Source organism: Sus scrofa, chromosome 9, assembly GCF_000003025.6.
Source record: "Sus scrofa isolate TJ Tabasco breed Duroc chromosome 9, Sscrofa11.1, whole genome shotgun sequence".
In the NCBI taxonomy this organism is placed as follows: domain Eukaryota; kingdom Metazoa; phylum Chordata; class Mammalia; order Artiodactyla; family Suidae; genus Sus; species Sus scrofa.
Genome location: NC_010451.4, coordinates 89,598,956 through 89,625,656, shown reverse-complemented (window position 1 = coordinate 89,625,656; position 26,701 = coordinate 89,598,956). Strand labels below are relative to the sequence as shown.

The window sequence follows — 26,701 nt, the reverse complement described above, 5'->3', positions numbered from 1 at the left end:
CCAAAAAACACATGAAAAGATACTCCACAGCATTAATTATAAGGGAATGCAAATCAAATCTGTAATGAAGCATCACCTCACACTGGTCAGAATGGACATCATCTGAAAGTCTACAAACAGTTAAAGCTTGGAGAGGGTGCAGAGAGAATGGAACCCTCTTATGCTGTTGGTGGGAATGTAAGCTGGTGCAACCACTATGGGAAAAAGTATGGCAGCTCATCAAAAAACTAAAATTAGAACTACCACATGGTCCAACAATCCCATTCTTGGGCATATATCCAGAGAAAACCATAATTTGAAAAGATACTGCACCCCATGCTCATTGCAACACTATTTACAATAGCCAAGACATGGAAGCAACCTTAATGTCAATCAACATAGGAATGGATAAAGAAGATGTGGTAAATATGTTCAATGGAATATTACTCAGCAATAAAAAGAATGAAATAATGCCATTTGCAGCAACATGCATGGACCTAGAAATTATCATACTAAGTGAAGCAAGTCAAAGACAAATATCATGTGATATCACATGTGGAATATTACTAACGATACAAAGAAGTTTATTTACAAAACAGAAACAGTTTCACAGACTTTGAAAACAAATCTAGGGTTACCAAAGGGGAAAGGTAGGAAAGGGATGGATTGGAGATTTGGGACTGGCAAATGCACACTTTTGTATATGGAAAGGATGGTCAACAGGGCCTTGCTATACAGCACAGGGAAATTTACTCAGTGTTCTGTGATAACCTATATGGGAATGATATGTGTATACGTATGGCTGAAGCAGTCTGCAATACAGCAGAAATTAACATAACATTGTAAACAAACTGTACTTTAATATATCAATAAAGTAAAAATATATCAAACGAAGGATTAATAACATTAAAAAGCAACTCATATCAACTCATATCAATGTATTACCAGTGGAAAATATTGAAATGTAAATATATAATAGTAAGGGTCACTCATAATTCCCCACTTCTGAGAAATAACCTGATAATATTTATGCATCATACACACATACACAAAGATACACACACCACACACAAACTTTCATCCACACACATATACATATTTTTTTTTCAAAATTGGATAACTCTATGGATATTGTGTTATTTTCTTTATAATTTTTTCTATGCTGCAGCATGTGAAAGTTTCTGGGCCAAGGATCAAACCTATACCACAGCAGTAACCAGAGCCACAATAGTGACAACACCAGGCCCTTAACCTCCTGAGCCACCAGGGAACTCCTGGGTTTTTCCTTATCTCTTATTGTGGAACTTACGGCTTGTTTTTTTTCTATTGTGTATAATAGTTTAATGAATTCTTAAAATTCTCTTTTCCTCCAAATAAGTGTAAACTATCAAACAAGCACAATTATTGTATGCACTCTTGATAATGTCCTAAAATTTTTTGAAATAGAAATTTTTGAAATATAGACATATTTCACTTACTATCTCAATAGGTCCAACGACTTGCTTTCTTACTTTGAGCAGGTGTTCTTGCAGTTTTCTGGAAAACAAATGTTTAAAATGGAAAAGTTACAATGTTATTATAATTTGCAAAATTTTCTACTAAAATTGTTCTGAGGTGTCAAATTTTATGCTTGGTTGCAAGTTTATTTCAACACTGAAATTTAAAAACAAACCAAATGATAGACAGTACCAAGGTTTTTCATATAATCACTGGGAAAGTAAGTTATCACTGGTTGTCTCTAGGTTAGTTAGGGTAAGGTTGAAGACACGCATCTGGAATAGAATATTTTTTTTGTGGTAAAACACATAACATAGACCTACCATCTTAACTATATTTAAGTGTATAGTTCAATGTTATTAAGTACAATCATACTGCTGTGCTACCATCACCAGCAACCACCCACAGAACTGTCATCTTGCCAAATTGAAACTATACCAATTAAATAACTCCTCCCTTCCCCCCCAGCCTACAATCACCATTGTACTTTCTATCTCTAGGAATTTGACAGCTCTACATATATCACTTTAATGGAATCATACAGCATTTTGTCTTTTTCTGATGGGCTTATCTCACTTAGCATAGTGTATTTACAGTTCAACCATGTTGTAGCCCATGTCAGAATTTTCCTACTTTTAAAAATTGAATACCATTCCATTGTATGTATATCCTACATTTTGCTCATCTATTCATCAAGCAATGAACTCTTGGGTTGCTTCCACTTTTTGGCTATTGTGAATAATGCTGCTATGAATATGGTATAAAAATCTCTTCATGTCCTTGCTTTCAATTCTTTTTAGTGTATAAGCAAGAGAAGAACTGCTGGATCATGAGGTAATTCTATTTTTAATTTATTACAGAATTATCATACTGTTTTCTAAAGCAGCTGTATCATTTCACATTCTCACCAACCATGTATAAGAGTTCCAACTTCTCCACATCTTCAACAATACTTCCTATTTCCTGTTTTATTTTATTATTACCATTTAAAAAAATAGTAGCCACCCTAATGTGTGTGAAGTAGTAGATTTCAATTTTTAATGCTTTGTTACAAATTTATCAGAGCAATTGTGAGTTTTAAATGAAAGAAATTCTATTAAGTACACATTAAACAAGTGTCCTGAGATTTTTGTTCCCCATTGAAAATTTCATTTTTTAGCTCACATTTGAAGGAGTTCCAGATGAAGAATTTAAATTTTTGTCAACTGATTTCAGGGAAATCTATAATCTGTCAATTAAACACACACAGACACACAAGACTCTGAAACATTAAAATAAGCGTGGAGGGGATCAGATTAAATTTTCTGAAACAGATGTCACAGAAAGATGAACATCTTATTCTTCAGCTTTGTAACATATTGTTCTGGCAGCTTTGGCAAAGGAAAAGTCCTTTAATTTTATTCCATCTGAAGTTAATAATTTACTTACATATTTGGGCCAGTTTTCTCTGAGATGATTTACAGATGACAAAAAAATATTGCTTTAAGATTATAAAGTGCCACAATCACTTCTTCCAACCTAAATGTGGGTTTTACAACTTAAGAGCCAGTAAGTTATCTTCTTTTGATAAATTTTGCTTCAGGAATATTAAGTAACCAGTGATCTAAAGGGGGGCCTCTCCAGTTTTACAGTTTATACATCGAAATTTACACAATTATTATGGTAAACATGAAAATAAAAGGTTTTAAATAATTTCCATTTTAAATCTCTAAATTAATTAGTTAGAGATGTAGGAAATTTTATAACACATACACATAGACACAGTGAAAAAAATCAGAATTCCATATTTTCTTTTATTAAATATATTACATGGAATGAAGGGTTTATAGAGAAATAAAATGAAAATATTCAAGTATTTTTCTTCTATATACTAGTAAACTATAAGAAAATCAGAAGAATAAATACAAGAAGTAAATACTAAATTAATAAGTTTTACACTTCCTAAATGTACTGTTAAAGCAGTTGTAATACTGATAAATGTTGAAGTCCAGCAAAATGCAAACAACATTACTATTTTTGGAAAGAAATTATAAACTTTTTTTCTACAGTTGAGAAAGGGATAAAGTATATTTGAAATTGCAGTAGTTTTTGAATAATTTAGGCGAAACTTACACATTTCTCTGAAAACTGTCTTGCATTTCTTCAGCTCTTTCTGAATTTTCCATCTTATTTACAGTTTAATTCCTCTGAAATAAAATATTAACAACTATGTCATGACAATGTGAAGTTTTATCATTTAGTTGATATAAAACATTCTTTATATCTCTAACAGCTTCTGAAAAAGCATGTTGCTAAGCTTCACCCTGTCTCCCATCCCCAAGCCAAAAGAGGTTTCTGGTTATGTAGTTTATCTATTCAGACTTTATTGTGAGTTTACAAGTTCTTTGCTTCATTCTGGGCTTATATTTGGAGCTAATAAAAATTCTAGAAATGGAATAAAAGGAAGAAAGTCATATTCCATGTACAATGCATGTTTTTCCAGAACGTTGAATTTTATTCCTACTCTGACACTGATTTGTTATCGATGAAAATCTTTAAATTTTCTAGTGCTTAGTTTTCCCTGCAAAAAAATGATGCAGCAGTATTTGTTACTGAGCAGTTTGAGGGAGTAGGGTTTTCTAGTTCACTAAATATAGCAAGTTAAAGCTTCTACTACATATGAATAGCTCTTAAAAATTAGAATATTAAAAACCTCACTTATTATTAAAATTATATTAAGCATAATGTATTCCTCCTTTGGCTGATACTTTAGGATCTTAGCATAATTACGTACATAAATTATCATTTTATTGAAATGTAGTGATGTTTTTGACTCAATTTGATTTGTTAGGCCAGTAACAAATTACCTATATTGAGATGATTATAACAAGTATGGATTTAAATTCTAGAGTGGAATTAGTAATTAATTAAAAACTACTTAAGCATCTGAACAAACCCATACATTTTCAAAGAGTAGATTTGTCCATGAAGGAATGATCCCAGTAGATCAGATAAAGTTTTAGCACCTCAGAAGGAAGGCATGATGCAAAGACACTGCATGTTCATTATTGGAAACCAACGGTCATAACTTCATACAAAAAAAATCTTCACAATTGCTATACTGATGTTACAGCATCTCCAGTTATTTAACATATGTGTAAGTAATGAAATAGACTATCAATCATTGCATGTTATAGAAATTAACAATTATACAATAAAGCTCATACACTCCTATAAAGAAAACTAAACTATTTTGGCTTACCTTGTTAAGTGCATGCTTTGTTCATTTACACCAAAATCATGTGGGGTTTCTCCCCTTAACCAATGACTAACTGCACTTTCAGAACTCTGCTTTACTAAGCTTCTTTTCTGCTCATGCCTTAATATCTGATTACAACAGTGAATTTCCAGGTAAAGCACATTATGTTCTTTTGTCATACTGTACTTGGAAAAAAGGTGAACCAAAAAAAAAAATCACTGAATCAAATAAACACTTTTTTAAAGCTCTGTAGTGTCCACACACTGTTTTCTATTGTTTAGTCCCATAACATTCTTTAGTTAGCTGAAGTAATAATTATAAAAATAAATGTCTTTTAAATGTCAATGGCACATTTGAACAACAAATATTCATTGACTAATTTTAAATGCAAAGCATTCATTTAATTGTTGTTACCTGAAAATAATCACCACCTTCTCTGGTTTCCTTTAAAACTTTGCTCAGAGCTATATTATGTTCATTGAAACATTCTGCCTTATATTGCAATTCCTTGTTACTCTATTAGATAATATTTATATATCTATTCCTTTATGAATTCACTGAAAAAATATTGAGCTTATATGAGCTGATAGTTTATAAAAATAATAAGATATGTTCCTATCTTCTAAGGAACATGATCATGCCTTATTTTTCTATGCTACAGCCTCACTACACAGTGTGGTCCCAAGATGAGCAGCATCAACAAAAGGTAGAGAAGCATCTACCTGGGAACCTATAGAATTTAAATTAAAAAAAAATTTGTGGTAAAATATAATATATATAACATAAAATTTAACATTAACCATGTTTAAGTGTACAATTCATTGGCATTAAGTACAGACACAATATTGTGCACCAATCTATCTACAATGACAGAACTTCTTCATCATCCCAAGCTGAAACTCCATACCCATTAAAACAAAAACTTTCTATTCCTTCCTCTCCTCAGACTCTAGTAACCTTTATTCCACTTTCTGTCTTTATGAATTTGCCTATTTTAGGTATCTCAGAAAAGTAGAATCATATAATATTTGTCCTTTTGTGTCAGGCTAGTTTTCATTTAGCATATACAATGTTTTCAAAGTTCATCCATATTACATGTGTAAAAATTCCTTCCTTTTAAGGCTAATACTACTCCATTGTGTGTGTGTATACATATAATATGTGGGAACATACTGTTTGTCCATTCAACCATTCATCTGTTGATGGAAATTTGGATTGTTTCCACCTTTGGGTAATTGTGAATAATGCTGCTATTTATGTAGGTGTAGCTGTTTGTTGTTTGATTTGGTTTGTAGCTGTTTGAGTCATTGTTTCCAATTTCTTTGAGTATAAACCCAGAAGTGGAAATACTGGATCATATGGCAATCCTACATTTAACTTTTTGATAAATTACCATGCTGTTTTTCATAGAGGCTATGCCACTTAACATTCCCACTAGCAATGTGCAAGTGTTCCAATTTCTCCACATTTTCATCAACACTTGATATTTTCTGGTTTCTTTTTCCTTCTTTCTTTCTTTCTTTTTTTTTTTTTTTGTCTTCTTAGGGCCGCACTTGCAGCATATGGAGGTTCCCAGGCTAGGGGTTGAATCAGAGCTAGAGCTGCCAGCCTACAACATAGCCACGCAGGATCAGAGCCACATCTGTGACTAATACCACAGGGCAATGCCGGATCCTTAACCCACTGAGCAAGGCCAGGGATCGAATCCCATCCTGATGGATACTAGTCAGGCTCGTTAACTGCTGAGCCACAATGGGAACTCCTCTTGTTTCTTGATAGTAGTAAACCTAAGAGATCTGAAGTGGTATCTCATTGTAGTTTTGTTTTGTGTCCCCTAACGACTAGTGATATTGATCACTCTGTTATTGGAAAAATGTCTATTCAAGTCAGTTGCCTGATAATTTTTTTTTTTTTTGGAGATGACCTGTAGGAGTTCTTTATATATTCTGGATATTAAACCCTTCCTATGTGTAGATTTGTGAATATTTTCTCCCATTCTGTGAGTTGTCTTTTCAGTTTTGATAGTGCCTGTTAAAGCACAAACTTTTAAAATTTCGAAGTCAAATTTATCTATTTTTTATGATTTTTTTCCCAATATAGCTAGTTTACAGTGTTCTGTCAATTTTCTACTGTATAACATGGTGACCCAGTTACACATACATGTATACATTCTTTTTTCTCACATTATCATGCTCCATCATAAGTGACCAGACAAAGTTCCCTGTGCTACACAATAGGATCTCATTGCTAATCCATTCCAAAGGCAATAGCTTGCATCCACTAACCCCAAGCTCCCAATCCAACCCACTCCCTCCCCCTCCCCCCAGGCAACCACAAGTCTATTCTCCAAGTCCCTGATTTTCTTTTCTGTGGAAAGGTTCATTTGTGCCATATATTAGATTCCAGATATAAGTGATATCATATGGTATTAGTCTTTCTCTTTCTGACTTACTTCACTCAGGATGAGAGTCTCTAGTTCCATCCATGTTTCTGCAAATGGCATTATTTTGTTCTTTTTTATGGCTGAATAGTATTCCATTGTGTATATATACCACATCTGTCTAATCCAATCATCTGTTGATGGACATTTGGATTGTTTCCATGTCTTGGCTATTGTGAACAGTGCTGCAATGAACATGCAGGTGCATGTGTCTTTTTCAAGGAAAGTTTTGTCTAGATATATGCCCAAGAGTGGGATTGCTGGGTCATTAAAGATTCATCATAAAAACTCTTACCAAAGTGGGTATAGAGGGAACATTCCTTAACATAATTAAAACCATTTATGACAAACCCACAGCAAATATAATAACCGATGGAGAAAAGCTGAAAGCCTTCCCACTAAATTCTGGAATAAGACAAGGATGCCCACTCTCACCACTGCTATTCAACATAGTATTGGAACTCCTAGCCACAGCAATTAGACAAACAAAAGAAATAAAAGGCATCCAAATAGGAAGAGAAGAGATAAAACTGTCACTGTATGCAGACGACATGATACTATATGTAGAAAACCCTAAGGACTCAACCCAAAAACTACTTGAACTGATCAACAAATTCAGCAAAGTAGCAGGATATAAGATTAACATTCAGAAATCAGTCACATTTCTACAGAAATATTACTGACAATGAAATATTAGAAAAAGAATACAGAAACACAATACCCTTTAAAACTGCACCCCAGAAAATCAAATACCTGGGAATACACCTGAGCAAGGAGGTAAAAGACTCACATACTGAGAATTATAAAACATTAATCAAGGAAATTAAAGAAGATGGAAAGAAATGCAAAGATATTCCATGCTCCTGGGCTAGAAAAATTAATATTGTAAAAATGGCCATACTACCCTAAGCAATCTAGACTCAAGGCGATCCCTTTCAAATTACCCATGACATTTTTCACAGAACTAGAACAAACAATCCAAACATTTATATGGAACAACAAAAGACCCAGAATCGCCAAAGAAATTCTGAGGAACAAAAACCAAGAAGGAGGCATAACTCTCCCAGACTTCAAGAAATATTACAAAACCACAGTCATCAAGACAGTGTGGTACTGGTACCAAAACATTCATACAGACCAATGGAACAGAATAGAGAACCCGGAAATAAACCCTGACACCTATGGTCAACTAATCTTTGACAAAGGAGGCAAGAACATAAAATGAGGAAATGACAGTCTTTTCAGCAGTATTGCTGGGAAACCTGGACAGCTGCATGCAAATCAATGAAACTGGAACACACCCTCACACCATGCACAAAAATAAACTCAAAATGGCTGAAAGACTTAAATATAAGACAAGACACCATCAAACTCCTGGAAGAAAACATAGGCAAAACATTCTCTGACACCAATCTTACAAAGGTTTTCTCAGGTCAGTCTCCAAAGCAACAGAAATAAAAGCAAAAATAAACCAATGGGACCTAATCAAACTGACAAGCTTTTGCCCAGCAAAGGAAACCAAAAAGAAAACAAAAAGACAACTTACAGAATGGGAGAAAATAGTTTCAAATGATGCAACTGACAAAGGCTTAATCTCTAAAATATACAAATTTATCTATTTTTTTTTTTTGGTTGTTGTTGCCCTAGGTTTTGGTGTCATAGCCAATACATCACTGTCAAATCCAATGTTATAAAGTTTTCCTCAGGTTTTCTTCCAAAATTTTAATAGCTTTGTCACTTACATTTGAACTTTTGATCCATTTTGAATTGATTATTTTACATGTCATAAGATAAAGGATCTAATTTCATTCTTTTATACATGGATCCAATTTTGCCAGCACTGTTTGTTGAAATGATTGTCCTTTCCCCACGAATGGTCTTGTCACTCTTGCCAAATATTATTTTATCATATATGTGAGCATTCATTTCTGAGAATTATTCTATTCAATTGACTTATATGTCTGTCTTTATGGAGGTAACACACTATTTTGATTATGTAGTTTCATAATATATTTTGAAATGAGGAAATCTGAGCCTTCTGAACTTCTTCTTTGTAAGATTGTCTTTGGGGGTCCCTTGTGGTCCCATATAGATTTTGGGATGGGTTTTTCTATGTATGCAAAAAATGTCATTGAGATTTTTATAAGGATTGAATTGAGTCTACATATCACTTTCAGTAATACTGTCATCTTAACAGTATTAAGTCCTCCAGTCCATGAATATAGAATGTCTTTCCATTTATTTGTGTTTTCTTTCATTTCTTTTAGCAATTTTTTGAAGTGTTCAGCGAACAAATCTTTCACCTCCATGGCTAAGTTTATTCCCAAGTATTCTGATGCTACTGTAAATGCAATTGTTTTATTAATTTTCTTTCCTGATCACTGTTAGTGTACAGAAAACCAACTGATTTTTTAAAAAAAATATCCACACGTAAGTGAGATCATGCAATATTTGTCTTTCTGTGTCTTTCTTTTCTCTTAGTATAATGTCTTCCAGGGTCATCCACGTTGTCACAAATGACACAATTTCTTTTTTTTAATGTTGAAAATATTCTATTGTACCTATTTATCACATTTCCTTTATACATTCATCTGCCAATGGATGGACATTTAGGTTGTTTCCATATCTTGGCTACTGTGAATAGTAACAAGCAACTGATTTTTGCATGCTGATTTTGTATCATGCAACTTTGCTGCATTCATTTATTAGCTATGACAGTTTAGTTAGCATGTGCACGTGTGCATACATGTGTGTGTGTGTGCATGAGAGAAAGAGAGATTTGGATTCCCTACATATAAGATCTTGTCTGTGAACAGAGTTAATTTTAATTATTCTTTATTCAATCTGAATGCCTTATATTTCCTTTACTTGCCTAATTGCCCTGGCTAGAACTTCCAGTACTAAGTTGAACAGAAGTGGTGAAAGTGGGCATCTTAGTCTTGTTTCTGATCTTAAGGGGAAAGTTTTCAGTCTTTTAACATTAAGTATGATATTAGCTATGGGTTTTTCATAGGTGGCCTTTATCATTTTGAGAAAGTTTTCTTTTATTTCTAGTTTGTTGAGTGTTTTTATCATGAAAAAGTACTGAATTTTGTCATATGCTTTTTCTGCATCAATTGAGATAATTACAATTTTTTTCAGTCTGTTAATGTGGTGTATCAAATTGATTGCTTTTTGTAAGTTTACATATCCTTGCAATTTGGTAATAAATTCCATTTGATCAAGATGCAAAATCACTTTAATATGCTATTGAATTTGGTTGCCAGTATTTTGTTGAGGAATTCTGCATAAATATTCACAAGAGATATATGTCTGCAATTTTCTTGTAGTGTCTTTGTTTGGCTTTGTTATCAAGGTAATACTGGCCTCACAGGATGAGTTATGAAACTACTTCAATATTCTGGAAGAGTATGAGAAAGAATGGTGTTAATTCTTGAGTTATGAAACTACTTCAATATTCTGGAAGAGTATGAAAAAGAATGGTGTTAATTCTTGAAATGTTTGGTTATGAAACTACTTCAATATTCTGGAAGAGTATGAGAAAGAATGGTGTTAATTCTTGAAATGTTTGGTAGTGAAGGCATCTGAGATGGCTTCAGAGTTCAGGAATTTTCTTTATGGGAAGATTTTTGATTACTGATGCAACCTCCTTACTGGTTATATATCTATTCACATTTTCTATTTCTTCATGTTTTAGTAAATTGTATTTCTGCGAATTTTAAAAATTCATCTAGGCTATACAATTTGTTAGTATGTAACTGTCATATTTACTTACATTCCTTTTTACTTCTGTAAAATTGGTAGTAACATTTTCTCTTTCATTTCTGATTTTAGTAATTTGAATCTTCTTTTTTGTTTAGTCAATTTCATTAAAGATTTGTCAATTTTGTTGATATTTTCAAAGAACCAACTTTTTGTTTTATTGATTTTCTCTGTTGTTTTCTAGTCTCCATTTTATTTATCTTTGTTTTAATATTTATTTCCTTTTTCTGCTAGCTTTGGGTTTAGTTTAATTCTTTTTCTGCTCCCTTAGGGTGTAAACTTAGCTTGACATAACACTTTTTAAAATTTTATTTATTTAGTTAGTTATTTAATTTTTGGCTACCCCACGGCATATGGAGTTCCTGGGCCAGCGATCAGATCCGAGTCACAGTCACGACCTAAGCTGCAGTTGTGCCAGATTGTTAACCCACTGCGCCAGGCTGGAGGACTGAACCTGCATCCCAGCATTCCCAAGACACAGTCTGTCCTGTTGCACCACAATGGGAATGCCAATACCTTTCTTTTCTTCTTTTTTTTTTTTTCTTTTTAGGGCCACACTTGCAGCATATGGAGGTTCCCAAGATAGGGGTCAAATTGGAGCTATAGCCCCCAGCCTACACAACAGCCACAGCAACGTCAGATCTGAGCTGCATCTGAGACCTACACCACAGCTCACATTACGCTGGTTCCTTAACCCACTGAGCAAGGCCAGGGATCAAACCTGCGTCCTCCTAGATATTAGATTCAGTTCTGCTGAGCCACAACAAGAACTCCCAATACCTCTCTTTGTTAATATAAGTATTTAGAGCTATACATTTCCCTCTTAGCAATGGTTTCACTGCACCCTCTAAGTTTTGGGATATAGTTTCTTTTTTCATTGTTTTAGGATATTTTGTTACTCCCTTTGTGATTTCTTCTTTGACTCATTGGTTGTTTAAGGGTGTGTTTAATTTCCACAGGTCTCTGAATTTTCTTCTGTTATTGGTTTCTAGTTTCATTCCATTGTGATTGGAAAGATACTTGATACTGTCAGTCTTTTAAAATTTACTAAGATTCATTCTGTGGTTTCATATATGGTCTTTCCTGGAGAATATTTTATGTGAATTTGAAAAATAAATGTATTTTGCTGCTGTTGGATGGAGTGGAGTGTTCTTTCTGTATATGTCTGTTAGGTCCAATTGGTTTAAAGTGCTGATCTTTCTGATTGTTACATTTATTATTGAAAGTGAGATACAAAGTCTCTAACTATTTTTGTAGAATTAGCCCCTTTCAGTTCTGTCACTATCTGGATCACATACTTAGGAGTTCTGATGTTTGGCACATATGTTTTTAATGATTATATCTTCTTAGTAATAATTTGATCAATATATAATGTCATCTTTGTCTCTTAAAAAAGTTTATGACTTGAATTCTCATTTCCCTAATATTACTATAATCATCCTGGATCTCTTTTGATTACTATTTGCATGGAATATCCTTTTCCATCCTTCTACTTTCAACTTGTGTCTTTAGATTTAAATGAAATTCATAGACAGCATACAGCTGCATTAGTTTTTTTTTTTTTACAGCTTTCCTGAGATAAAACTGACATATACATGTTTAAGGTATACAATGTAATAATTTGATAAATGCATATATTGCAAAATGATAAGTATTCCAATGTTAGTTAACACATCCATCACCTTTCATATTTATGTTTTTTTTGTGTGTGCGTGTGTGTATGCATGTGTGTTGAGAACTTTTAAAATCTATTCTCTTAGCAATTTTCAAATACATGGTATTGTTACCTAGGGTCGCCATACAGTATATTATATCTGTAGAACTTATTCACCTTACAGCTGAATCTTTGTACCCTCTGACTGCCTTCATCCATCTCCTTTATTCCCCACTCCCTGCCCTGGCAATCATTAGTCTATTCTAGGTTTCTATTCTCTGTTTCTATGAGTTCAGGTTTTAGGCTTTTTTTTTTTTTTCCACACATAAGTGAAATCATGCAGTAATTGTCTTTGTCTGACTTATTTCACTTAGCATAATGCCCTCAAGCTTCATCTAAGTTGTTGCAAATAGTACAGTTTCCTTATTTTTTATGGATAAATCATGTTTTACTGTATAAATAACACATTTTCATTATCCATTCATCTATCAATGGATGCTCATGTTGTTACCATGTCTTGGCTATTGTAAATAATGCTGCAAGGAACATGGGGTATGCTGGTCCAGATACTCCTTCTAAGTAGTGATTCAATTTCCTTCAAACATATATCCAGAAGTAGAACTGCTGAATCTTATGGTAGTTTTATTTTTAATTTTTTGAGGCACCTCCATACTGTTTTCCATAGTGACTATACTGGATGATATATATATATTTTGGTCTTTTTAGGGCCATACCCGCGGCATATGGAGGTTCCCAGGCTAGGGGTTGAATTGGAGCTGTAGATGCCAGCCTACACCACAGCCACAGCAACACAGGATCCGAGCTGTGTCTGTGACCTACATACAGCTCATGGCAATGCTGGATCCTTAAACCACTGAGCGAGGCCAGAGATCAAACCTGCGTCCTCGTGGATGCTAGTCAGATTTGTTTCCACTGAGCCATGGCAGAAACTCCTGGATGATTTTCTAAAATCCATTCTAGAAATCCAAATTTTGGATCCTGTTCTAGAATTACTGAAAAGAATCTGCATTTTAAACAAGATTCTCCCGGTAGCTTGTATGCATATCAAATTTTGAAAACCACAACTCCATAGCACCAAGTACAAAGACTTGTCAAGTAGAAGGCTCTATTTATTTAAAGGAAGTTTTATCTTTCTCTCTGCTAAATCCAAGAATATAAAAAAAAATTTAAGGAGTTCCCTCTGTGGCATGGCAGGTTAAGGATCTAGCACTGTCTCTGCTGCAGCAGAGGTTCAATCCCCAGCCTGGAGCAGTGGGTTAAGAATCTGGCATTGCTGAAGATGTTGTGCAGGCTGTAGCTGTGCCTTGAATTTGACCCCTGGCCCTGGAACTTCCATAAGCCACAAGAGCTCCCCTCTCCCCCCCAAAATTCAAAATACAGTGTAATACTAACAACATTTAGTGTCCGCAGCATAAAGTATGATTAAATGACTCTTGGCATCAGAATTTCCTAGGGCATAAGTGAAAAAAAAATCTTCCTAGGTTTTCCTCTTCATGTTTTCAAGGACTAGCAAAGGCAGTGCTCCAGGAAATCTACATTTTTAACTAGCCCAAATGATGATTTTTTTCACTCCTTCATTTGGTAAGTACATATTTTGCCAGGTACTATTTTAAGCATTAGAGAGCCTAGATGTCTCTGTCATATAGAGCTTACTCTATTACTCTATTGCTCTATTGCAAGGAGAGTCATGGTTTTAATAAAAGACATACATAAAAAAGGAAAATGAGATAGTGTTAAGTTTTAGGCATAAAACTAAAACAGAGCAATGTGATGAAGTGTAAAGCGGCAGTTATAGTGTCTGGTCATACTGTCTCTTCTAGAAGCCAATGTTTAAGGTCAAAATTGAGTTACAAGAAGGAAGTTGTCATACAAAAATCAAGAAGAGTATTCCAGTAGAGGAAGTATGATTTATATGTATGAAGGGAAACTGCACTAAGACAAAGTAACATGAGATGAAAGAAAATGAAGGGAAAGTGAGGAGTCATCATTACATGGGAAGATATAGGTTGGCCATGATGGCTGGACCCCCTTGTTCCTTATATGCATCCTTTTTGAAAGGAAGATAAATTTGGTTGAAACATATCAAGTGTGAGATATTGGTGAGATAATCAGGTAGTAATATCCAACAATAAGAAGGTAATGTGAAAGCAGAACTCTGAACATTTTACTTGGCCTAAATAAAATCTGTGTTGGTCAGATTTTACCAATCTTTACTGATAATAGTGTAGAGGTTATCAATGTCAATACTATAAAAAATGTTTTTTTTGGTTCATATGTCAAGACGGAAATTCATGTAACAAAATATCACCATGTTAAGAAATTTCTGAGTGGCACTTAATCTTCAAGCATGTTTGGTAAGAATAACCTGATACGCAGCTAAGACAGACTATTTGGGTGGAAGTCCTGGGACTTTTAATTAGATGAAGGAAGATATGAATTTTATGGAAGCCACTAATTTTAGAAATAGGGAAATCATGGTTACGGCCAAATTTCACAAAACATTTTTTTGTTTCCACCTTTTCCACAAAGCTATTCTTTCGGAACTGGAGGAGTATTTTATGGTCTTCACAAACTGGTTGTTTTCATATACTCTAATATTTATACTTTGACTTAATGCATTTCCTCAAATACTAGTACCTTCTTCCCTCCACATTTACCCAAATTGCAGAGTTGAGATTATATATAAGAACTCTAAAATTATACATACCCCATGTGACGTTTAATTTTATGAGTCAGATTTGCTAGGCAATGGCACCCAGTTTTTTGATTAAATGCCAATCTAAAGGTTATTGTGAAGGTATTTTTAAGGATGTGATTGACATTTAAATTAGTAGATTTTGAGTAAAGCAGATACCCCCGTATAAAGTGAGTGAGCCTCGTCCAATCTGTTAAAATCCTAAGAGAGAAGACTGAGGTCCTCTAAAAAGGAAATAGTTCTGCTTCCAGACTGCCTTCAGATTCAAGATACTAACTTTTTGCAAAAATGTCTAGTCTTCTTTCCTGCCCTGAGGATTTCAGACTTGCCAGCTACCATACTTGTGTGAGACAATTTTTAAAAATCAAGGCCTCCTCAACTTACCATTCCTTTTCCCTCTCTAGATAGATACAGATAGATAGAGATATAAATATAGATATAGATATAGATATAGACAAAACAGACAAATAGGATTCCCTGTTTCTCTAGAGAATCCTATTATGCTCAGCAAGGTAGGAAGTTATTTTCATGAATAGTACATACAGAGACTATTCTAGTATCTGAAAAGAACATTATGACCTAAAATGGTTTCACCCCACACATGAGAAGGGCCTGAGGTTGTTACGATGTCAGTAAGTGTAGGTGTGTGGAGGAAGAACAAGAACATAATTTCGGGAACGCAAAGGTGAATTATCTCACAATAGAGGAATGAGACCAGTCTGGCTAGAATGAACAGTTCATACAAAAATCGAGAAAGAGATAAGGGATTAAAAAATACATGTATGTGTAACTGGGTCACTATGTTGTACAGTTGGAAAAAAATTGTGTTCAGGAAATAACAATAAAAAATAAAAATATTAAACTAAAAAATAAAAGAAGCACTGAACCAATTTATTCAGAGCAACTATTATAATTTTCTGAGAATGAGAGTGACAGGGCCATTGATATTTGATACAGTTTATGTGATGTCAGGGGTTGACTGTAACGACTTGGGAAAAGACAAGATTCAGGTAGACCCACTATGGTCTAATTTGACAGAAGTAAGAAAGTCATATTTGAGAGATATTTTTAAGGAAACGTTGACAAGATATGATTCAGAGCACAAGAAAGAGGAATGAAAAATAAAAGTTCAATGCCTAAACTTCAGAAACTGAGAACAAAAGAGTAGCAAAGACGGAAATAGAGAAGTCAAGAGAGGAAGTTGGTTTTGGGGAAAAAGTGACATTTTGTTTTAAAAATGAGTTTGGGCGGATGTTATTAGAGTGTTCAATTGAACGTATCAGTCATACAGATGGAAATGTGGCACTGATAATTAAGAAAATTTCCAAGCTAGATATATACTTGTAATAGTCATTTGTACAGCAGAATAATTAAATTTTTGAGAATAAACTTACTTTAATAATCTGACAATGTTATATAAAAGCAAAGGCAAAATGGTATCGCATTCTAAAGTTTTGCTTCTAGAGTAGTGTTATCCAACAAAAATTTCTTCGAAAACAGAGATATTCTCTATCTTGTCCAAGATGGTTGCCACTAGGGATGTGTAGCTATTGAGCACTTGCAACTACTGAGGGAACTGAATTTCTAGTTTTATATAATTTAATTAATTTAAATTAAAATAGCCGCACATAACCTATGGCTATCATACTGGAAAGCACACTGCTGGAGTCAAACTGTCTAGATTCAAATTCTGGATTCCCCACTTACTACACATATAACTTTGAGCAAGCCATTTAATCCTTACTGTACAGCACTAATCACAGTGTTGAAAACTCAATAAGATCTCTCTTCTCTTTTAGAATTATGTAATTACTTGCTTCATTTTGTCAGAAGGCAAAGAAGCCATATCAATTACCACCAGATATCAGTGTACCATCATGAGTGAAAAAAAAAAGAAGGCAGAGAGAACTCAAAATAGTGAAATAGGAGCTTTCTATCATTTTCCAAATATACACAAGACACTGATATAGACAATCATTCACAGACATGAGTGCCTATGGAGAAGCCTGGGGGTAATCCTGCAGAACAGTTCCAGGACACTGTTGGAGGAAAAAAAATATCTGAGATTGAACTGACTAAAGGGGGTAACAGGAATAGTGTAACTTTCTCAGCTGTGCAGGAAGCCACTAAAGATGCCCATTTCTTTCTTGCTCCATCTAGAATGCTGAGTGACTAGGGGGCAGGGAATGGTTGGGAAAATAGCAGCCATGGCTCAGAATAGAACATACCAAAGAGATGCAGATTTTACTAGCTATCAAGAAGCTAGCTCATAAGCTGCTTGGGATGCTTGGCCTATTGATCTCCTAAATTAGCCCATGGACACCCCCAACATTTTGCATGCTTCACCCACACTCAACCACCTCCCAAACCTGTGGCTAGCTACTTGTGTGTACCTCTGAGATTGGTGTAAGCAAGTCTTTGCAAGCTAGTGAGCATGCATACACATGCGCAGAAGGCTGATCCAAGTTTGTTGGACTGGGAAAAAGCACACAAAACTAAGCGCTACCCTAGGAAATCAAGAAAATGAGAAGCTGGCAGTAGGTGGTTTTGCTTTGCAGGATCAAGAGAAGGCGTACAATCTCAAGAATATCCTTCCAAGAGGGAGTAAGAAGTGTGGAGCAGGCATACCCATAGAAAAGGTCTGAGAACACCTCAGAATCCCTAGCAGGGCTGACTGAGTGTATTTCTTTCCTAAAGTCAGTCAGTAAAGACTAGAAGAGGTGACTCCTTCAAATTCAAGTTAACAATGTAAGGCTTCAACAAATATGAAAAATCAAGGAAACTGGACACTTCCAAAGGAACACAATAATTTTCTAGTAAACAAGACCAAATAAATGGAGATCTGAGATTTGCCTGATAAAGAATTCAAAGTAATTTTTTTTTAAATGCATCCAACAATGGAGCACCTAAATATGTTAAGCAAATACTAACAGATCCAAAAGAAGAAACAGACAACAATATAACAATAGCAAAGAACTTCACTTTCAAGAGTGGATAGATAATTCAGACAGAAAATTAATAGGGAGACATATAGAACTATAGACCAAATGAACCTAACAGACATATACATAACATTCCATCCAATAGCAGCAGAATACACATTCTTCTCCAGCATGGACAGAACATTCTCCAGGATATTTCACATGTTAGATTACAAAACAAGTCTTAGCAAATTTAAGAAGACTGAAATACCAAGTATCTTTTTGGACCATAAGAGTATGAAACTACAAATCAATAATGTAAGGAAACTGGAAAATCCACAAATGTGTGGAAATTAAACAACATACTCCTGAACAATCAAAGAATTGAAGAAGAAACCAAAAGGGAAATTTTAAAAAAATCTTGAAACAAATAGAATTAGAAATACAATATACCAAAATTTATAGGATACAGCAAAAATAGTTCTAGGAGAGAATATTATAATAATAAATACCTAATTAAGGGAAAAAACTCAAATGATCTAACTATACACTTCAGGGAACTAGAAAAGGAACAGACTAAGCCTAATGTTTAGTAGAGAAGGAAAATAAGAAAGATTAGTTGGCACCTACAGCCAACTAATCTATGACAAAGGAGGCAAGGATATACAATGGAGAAAGGACAACTTGTTCAATAAGTGGTACTGGGAAAATTGAACAGCCACATGGAAAAGAATGAAATTAGAACACTCCCAAACACCATACATAAAAATAAACTCAAAATGGATTAAAGATCTAGATATAAGACCAGACACTATAAAACTCTTAGAGGAAAACATAGCCCAAACACTCTCTGACATAAACGACAGCAACATCTTCTCAGAGCCACCTCTTAGAGTACTGACAATAAAAAGAAATATAAACAAATGGGACCTAGTCAAACTTCAAAGTTTCTGCACAGCAAAGGAAACCCTAAACAACACAAAAAGACAACCCACAGAATGGGAGAAAATCTTTGCAAGTGAATTGACGGACAAGGGATTAATCTCCAAAATTTATAAATACCTTCTGCAGCTCCATACCAAAAAACACACAACCCCATCAAAAAATGGGCAGAAGATCTAAACGGACAGTTCTCCAAAGAAGACATACAGATGGCCAAGAAACACATGAAAAGACATTCAACATCACTCATTATTAGAGAAATGCAAATCAAAACCACTCTGAGGTACCACCTTACACCAGCCAGAATGGCCATCATCCAAAAGTCTACAAACAATAAGTGCTGGAGAGGGTGTGGAGAAAAAGGAACACTAGTACACTGTTGGTGGGATTGTAAATTGGTGCAACCACTGTGGAAAATAGTATGGAGATGCCTCAGAAAACTGAAAATAGAACTACCAATTGACAATAAAAAGAAATACTCCTGGGCATCTATCCAGAGAAAACCACGACTCGCAAAGACACATGTATTTCAATGTTCATTGCAGCACTATTTACAAGAGCCAAAACACGGAAACAACCTAAATATCCATCGACAGAGGAGTGGATCAAGAAGATGTGGTATATATACATAATGGAATGTTACTCAGCCATTAAAAAGAATGAAATACTGGCATTTTTAGCAACATGGATGGACCTAGAAACTATCATGCTAAGTGAAGTCAGCTGTACAATGAGACACCAACATCAAATGCTTTCACTGACATGTGGAATCTGAAAAAAGGACAGACTGAACTTCTTTGCAGAACAGATGCTGACTCACAGACATTGAAAAACTTATGGTCTCCAGAGGAGACAGTTTGGGGGGTAGGGGCATGTGCTTGGGTTATGGGATAGAAATCCTGTGAAATTGGATTGTTATGATCATTATACAACTACAGATGTGATAAATTCATTTGAGTAATTAAAAAAAAATGAAAATAAATGACTTTAAGACTAGAAAAACAACAGAAAAAATGAGCTAATCTTTAAAAAAGATAAACAAAATTGAAAAATCATTAGTTAGAAAAAGAATTAGGAAAGAAAAAGAAAGACAAATAAATAGAATCATAAATGAAATGGTATTAAAATCGATACTACCGAAATATAAAAGATCATAACAGACTACCATGAAAAATTACATACCAACAAACTAGATAATCTAGAACAAATGGCTAAATTCCAAGAAAAAAAAATACAACCTATCAAGACTCATGATAGCCGATCAAGCATTAGGAAGAAATAGAAGATCTGAATAGACCAATGAGAAAGTCAAGATATTTAATCTGTAATTACAAAAATAAAAAATCTTTCAAGAAAAAAAGAGGCCAGGACCACATGGTTTCCCTGTAAATTCTATCAAATACTTTGTTTTTCAGTTAGATAAATGTCTGCTTAGTAAGACAGATGTGATGTGTAATAGCTGTAGGAGCTATTAGCACCTGATGGTGTTTGGAAAATTATGGTCCTTCACTGTCATGTTAGATGTTTAAATTTTCACTCCTATTTTCAATAAAAGTTTTTACAGTTATTCTTTCATATGGAAGTTTGTTTCATGATTTTATATTCAACAAAATACCAATTTTATGACATTTGGCATTGATTCAAAATATATACATATATACATATCTCATATATACATAATAAGCACACACCAAAAAATGCTTCTAATATTGCCGGAGCATAACAGAGTAGAAAGCTTTAAAAAAAAAGTCTTTGTGAGAAAGTTTCTTTTAGTGACACCGTGGTCATTTAATGGTCCACAGTATCAACCAAATCCTCAGTAGGCTTTGCTTACCACATTTCCTCTGAATTCTAACCCTTGTCCCTCTAAAATCCATGGGAATAGATTGGTCAGTTTACTTTGGTTTGAGCCTAAATGAATGCTTTAAAGTGACTCTTTAAAGAAACCCATTAAAAATCCTCCCACTCTGGAAGCACTCTGCCAAGACTAACTCAAAGCCACAAAAGATTTAGGGTTGGTTCCAAACTGGAACCTGTAAGAACTGTGTGGGCCTTTAACTCAGCAAAAATTGCATATTTCACAAAAACTCAAAATATTAAACATCAGAGTACAAAGCAATTGTCCAGACCCAAGAGACAATTACTTTGGTATAAAACCATGAAACTCTGTGAGAGAATTCTCCAAGTGAAAGTCTTTCTTTTGAGTGAAATGAAAGGATCACAGCGATCTCTGGAGAAGAGACAAGGTCTCGGTCAGGGCAGAAATCTGACCCTGCCAGGGAGTCACATTGTGATCTGGGTCTAGCTACATAGTCTTCTCATGTTTACTCTGTTTCCTAATAAAGTAAGTGATTATAATCATGACTAAACATATGTCCATTAGTTACCTTTTCACATTAAGAAAAAATTGACTGCTTTCCTCTTTAAGTTAGCAATAGTAATAACTGTTTCCATATATTAGTTGTACTTGTAGCATGTGTGGGTGGGTAGTTTCTTATGTACTAGCTCCATTCTGAGCACTTCTCTGCTATGTATTATGAAAAATATTTTATGGAAGCTTCAATAAATATTAGATTATTATTACTATTATGAAAATTATCTTATTTAATCATTGCTTTATTAGTCCCATTTTATAATAAGGTAATGAGATTAGAAGACTTAAATAACATTGTCAAGTTAACAAAATTATTAAAGAGGCAGAGCCAAATTTGTCTACTCCAAAATCTATGCTCTTAACCACTATATTACTCTACCATTTCACAAATTTGAATTTCACCTTGAGCTCTGAAGTTTGAAGAAGCATTCTGGGGCACATTAATTCCTTGGCTTCAAAAGGCAAAAGAAACTCCTACCTTCTCAGACACATTGAGCCTCATTTTTTTTTTCCACTGAGATTACAATCATATGATCACAGCATCAGACTGAGACTGAACCTCACTTTAAAATTGGAGTAACAACCTGTATCCTCTAGCTCACATGCACACTGTGAGGATATAATTACATGGTATATAAAGAGTTCTGGAAACCACGTAACAATTTCTCTACAAATGTAAAACATCAATGGGTTGTATTGTCTCTATTCCTATTCTTACTCTTCACTGGGTACTGAGTAGAATGCATTATATACAATCGCTCCTTTAATCCTTGTCACAATTCTGTGAAGTGGCATTGTAATCCCATTTTAAAAGTGAGGAAACTGAGACTCAGGGTGTTTAACATGGCCAGACTTGGATAGTCAGTAAGTGACTGAGCTGGAGTTTACCCATTTATGTCTGGATCCGATGAGGTGGTATTGATAATATATCTATATCTAGAGATCTAGATTTATCTATAAATGTATATATAATATATACATGGAGTTAATATTATCAACCCATTGTTTAAAGAGAAGCTGCCACTAGCAGATACTTTAGGGCCCCAAAACTGACAGATGACTGCACATATGGCTCAAAAATGGTCTTTAGAGGCAGGTAAAGCAGGCTACTGGTTTCCCTGTGTTATTAAATTGTGATTCTTGGAACACCTGTGTCAGGATACAGACTTCTTAATAGAAATGCAGATTCTTGACCCTCTCCTCAGACACCTGAATCAGAGTCTCTGGAGAGTATGGCCCATGAAAACACATTTTTAACAAGCTATACAAGTGATTTTATTTAAATTAGAGTTTGAGATCCATTGCATAAAGTAAGGGGCACCTGGTTCTACTCCTGGTTCTTTTTATACATAGAATTTTTAGAAGTTCCTCTTCTAAATGGAAGAAAATAACTTCTCTGAGACAACAATGTTTTACTTCATAATACGAAAGATTATATTAATGTAGCTCTTGCATATTAAATCTCCCAGCCAAAACAGTCTCAATAGGGTTTACTTTTTCTTCTTTCTTGAATCTTACTTAAATTTTTTTCTCAAAGAAACCTCTGAACATTGCAGAAAATATTAGATTAATATATTTACTATATTTATTATTGGAAGCTATTTTGCTGAACAGTTAACAGGATTGGGAGGTATTTTTAAATGTACCCAGCATTTATTTTAATCAGATATGGTAAGATATATAGACATGGAAATGACTGCCATGAAGGAAGAAGTTCATACTCATAGATCCCTAGAAATATGAAGCATACCACTCTATGAAGGACCACAAAGGAAGCACCAGAGTGGAATGAGATAAAGGAAGCAGAGGAAACAATGTGCAAGAGCTTTTATTGTAGTTTCTGAGAAAAAGGTAAGGCAAAGCAGTATAAATAGACTTAGAATCGGCTACTTTGAATAATCTCAGTGGACTCTGGGGGTGTAGGGGCGGTCTCTAGTTGTCTGGTGGTACCTGACCTTACTTGTGGTGATTAGAGAAACGAATAGTGGCTTGTTCAGCATATGGTGGCCTAGTAAAGGGGATGGTTGAGGGCATATGGGTTCTGGATTTCATATAGTTTTCATATAAAAGGAACACTGCAGGATGAACTATCTGCTATCTCTAGGAATTAGCTAAACCTGGGAGATGTCAAAGCAAAAAAACATGACTAATACAGAAGAAGTTCTTGTGCTATTGCTATAAAACAGGACAAATTCCTGAATTTATGTAAGACATACTTGTAGCATATGTGGGTGGGTAGTTTTCAAAATAGTAAATCTATTCTGAGGTAATGTGTTAATGTTCTTTTACTTCTCAAGGAGTTATAGGGCACTTTTTAAGAACAATAGCTTTAAATTCTTAATAGACTAAGTATTATAGTGACATTTTAAATTTAGAGCAAGAAAAAAGTTAAACTTTACAGCAACATTTGGCATCCAGGTCTATCTGTTCTGAAATTCTATATGTGGCCAAAGAGAAGTAATAATTGGAACAGCAAAGATTTAGTATCATGAGTTAAGGGTGGAGGAGACCTGCTTGAGAAACTTGTAAACCCAAGAAACTGTTACATCTCAACAGTGCCATTATAGGCTTAGAGGCAGAGCATGAACTAAGATTCAGCTGGTTTCTTGATGAAACGGTTACCTACACAGAGCTACAGCTGCCCAAAGAATTTCGAGAAAAGTTTAACTGGGTAGAGGGCTCAGGTATGAAATAGAAGTGATAAGAATATAGACAAAAGAGATAGGAGGGATGAGTCAGAAAGTCTAGAAGGAAGGCTCTCTTTGAGCACAGCATTCCTCCATTTTGCAAATGTCCTCATCTGGTCAGAAAGGTGGTTTTCCTTTTACCTTCCTGGGAAACCTATGATAGGTTTTACATTTCTTGAAAGCCAGGCTTCTAGTAACATAGAAAATTCTGGGAGTTCCCGGTTGTGGCGCAGTGGTTAACGAATCCGACTAGGAACCAGGAGGTTGCGGGTTCGGTCCCTGCCCTTGCTCAGTGGGTTAACGATCTGGCGTTGCTGCGAGCTGTGGTGTAGGTTGCAGACGCAGCTCGGATCCTGCGTTGCTATGGCTCTGGCGTAGGCCGGAGGCTACAGCTCCGATTCGACCCCTAGCATGGGAACCTCCATATGCCGCGGGAGTGGCCCAAGAAATAGCAAAAAAAAAAAAGAAAATTCTGTAGGCAACTGAAAGGCCTTAACATGAAGGGCAGCAGTGACATGGCATGAATTATTCTAGCACTGGTAGTCTGAACAAGGTTATCTACCAGGTCTACTCCTCAAATTTCACGTATTAAAAGTTGAAATTCCCAGGCAGAGTGTATTAGTTAGGACTCTTTAGGTTACAAGCGATGGAAATTCAGTGCCAAATACTTTAAACAACAACAAAAAATGTCTTTGGGTTTGCTGGCACTAGGGACTATTATCTTCTCCAGGTCTCACTATCAGCACATGTGGATGTCTAGTGGGCCAAAGCACTTGTGTTGGAAAACCCCAAGGTGTCCACTTGATAAGGAGGATCTTTCCTTTAGGTTTCCCTGGGTGAGGACAAAGAGGCAGAATTCTGAAAGTTGACTGGAGAAGAAAAAAAATGCTTCCTTGAGGATAGTGGCATCATGAAAGTCAATTAAGAAGTCCTAGTTTTTTTTTAAGTTGCCTAATAAATATTTACTGGCTATCTAGTTTGTGTTGCTTATTGAGAATGTAGTACAGAATGAAACAAGGAGAGTCTTTGCCTTCAAGTTGCCCCAAGGCTCGTAAAGACTGCATTAGATGTTAAAATGATAAGAACACATACTCTTCTTGATCTCAGCAAAGGGCCAAAAATGATTATGAGGAAATGGAGTGTGAGATGAACTGTAGCTGGAGGCATTTCCTGAACCTGGAGATGACAGTGGCGAACAGGATAACCTCTGTGGACAAGTCTACTGTTCCAATGAAATTTTCTCTCTGGGAATGACCTTGATTTCTCCATTGCTAAAACACCCTGTGTCTATGAGTTTCATAGAGGTTCCTGGATTTTGTAAAGGAAGATTTTTTAGCTAGTTTTTTGTGTTTGTTTGTTTTGTTTACTATCATATGGTGTTAAATGGCTGATTAAAACTTTTTTTTTTAGTTTAAGGAGGCTCAACCATAGGAATCAACACCATTAACTCACTATTCTAATGTAATAACTCGAAAAGCGCTGCTAGGTCCAGGGAGGATCTTGGGGTGGAAGGTGGAGGTTCAGGATCCAAAAACTGGCATGCCAGAACTCTTTGTCAGAGATATAAGGGCTAGCAGATGTAGCCACAGGACAAGATGTGCCCTTATCATATGATAGGTATCTGTAACGTGACTTTGCACAAGAATCTTAGGAATACTTAAAATTATTTTTAAATGGCTTTGAGCCATAAAATTGTGAGAGTTATTTCGCATCTCTATGGTTTAGCTTGCCCAATAACTAAACAAAGGAGTTTCCAGGATGTCACTAAAAATGTTGGGCTCCAAAATTTTATGATTCTTGGGAGGCTCCCAAGGTGCAAAGGAATATCCATTAGTTTGTACCCAGAAGAGTAGGTCTGGGAGTAATTTCTACCTGTTTGTTACATCACTTTAGGGCAGTGGTTTCTGAACCAGATGTAATGTTGGGCCCCCCATCCCTGGCACCCCCTCCGTGAGGATATTTGACAATAACTGAAAACATTTTTGGTTGTTATAATTGGGGGTGATGGTTTACCTAGTGGGTAGAATCCACGATGCTACTAAACATCTAGCAACACACAGGACAGAGCCATGAAACAAAAATTACCTAGACCAATTTTACTTAGGTTTGGAAATGCTGATTCAGACAAATCACCTAAATCTTGGTTTTTACATTTTGTAGAATACTGTTTTTTAGGACAGTAAATGAGACAGTTGTGAAAGCACTTAGTAAATGATTAAGAATGGCAACATTTGTGGTCATCAATCCAAGTCTTGCCTTCACAGTGACAATGGTGGAAAAGGAAGTCTGGAGGTGGGACAGAAGTTTTTGGGACAGAGCAATGAGGTGAGATCATTGAAATGTTGCTACATAGGAGGTGTTACAAAGAACAAAGTACTGCTTCCTTGATGACTTTGTTACTCTTCTTTCCCTCTCCTTTTGTGGTCTCCTTGATGGAATTTCATGGCAGGCACAAGGTACATTGACATCTGGGTAGTAGTGTGGCTGAGAT

General features: G+C 35.1%; 1 protein-coding gene across 10 annotated transcripts in view; it reads right to left on the bottom strand.

Moving 5' to 3' along the window:
* The window catches only part of ABCB5 (ATP binding cassette subfamily B member 5), a 131,094-nt gene extending 126,220 nt beyond the window's left edge, over positions 1 to 4,874 (bottom strand). For all 10 annotated transcript variants that reach the window (XM_021063420.1, XM_021063426.1, XM_021063425.1 and 7 more), the window contains exons 1-3: positions 4,718 to 4,874; positions 3,589 to 3,662; positions 1,458 to 1,515 (exon numbers count right to left, since the gene is read on the bottom strand). In XM_021063420.1, coding sequence (XP_020919079.1) covers positions 1,458 to 1,515; positions 3,589 to 3,641 — 111 coding nt within the window. In that variant the 5' untranslated portion in view covers positions 3,642 to 3,662; positions 4,718 to 4,874. The remainder of the gene's footprint in view (positions 1 to 1,457; positions 1,516 to 3,588; positions 3,663 to 4,717) is intronic.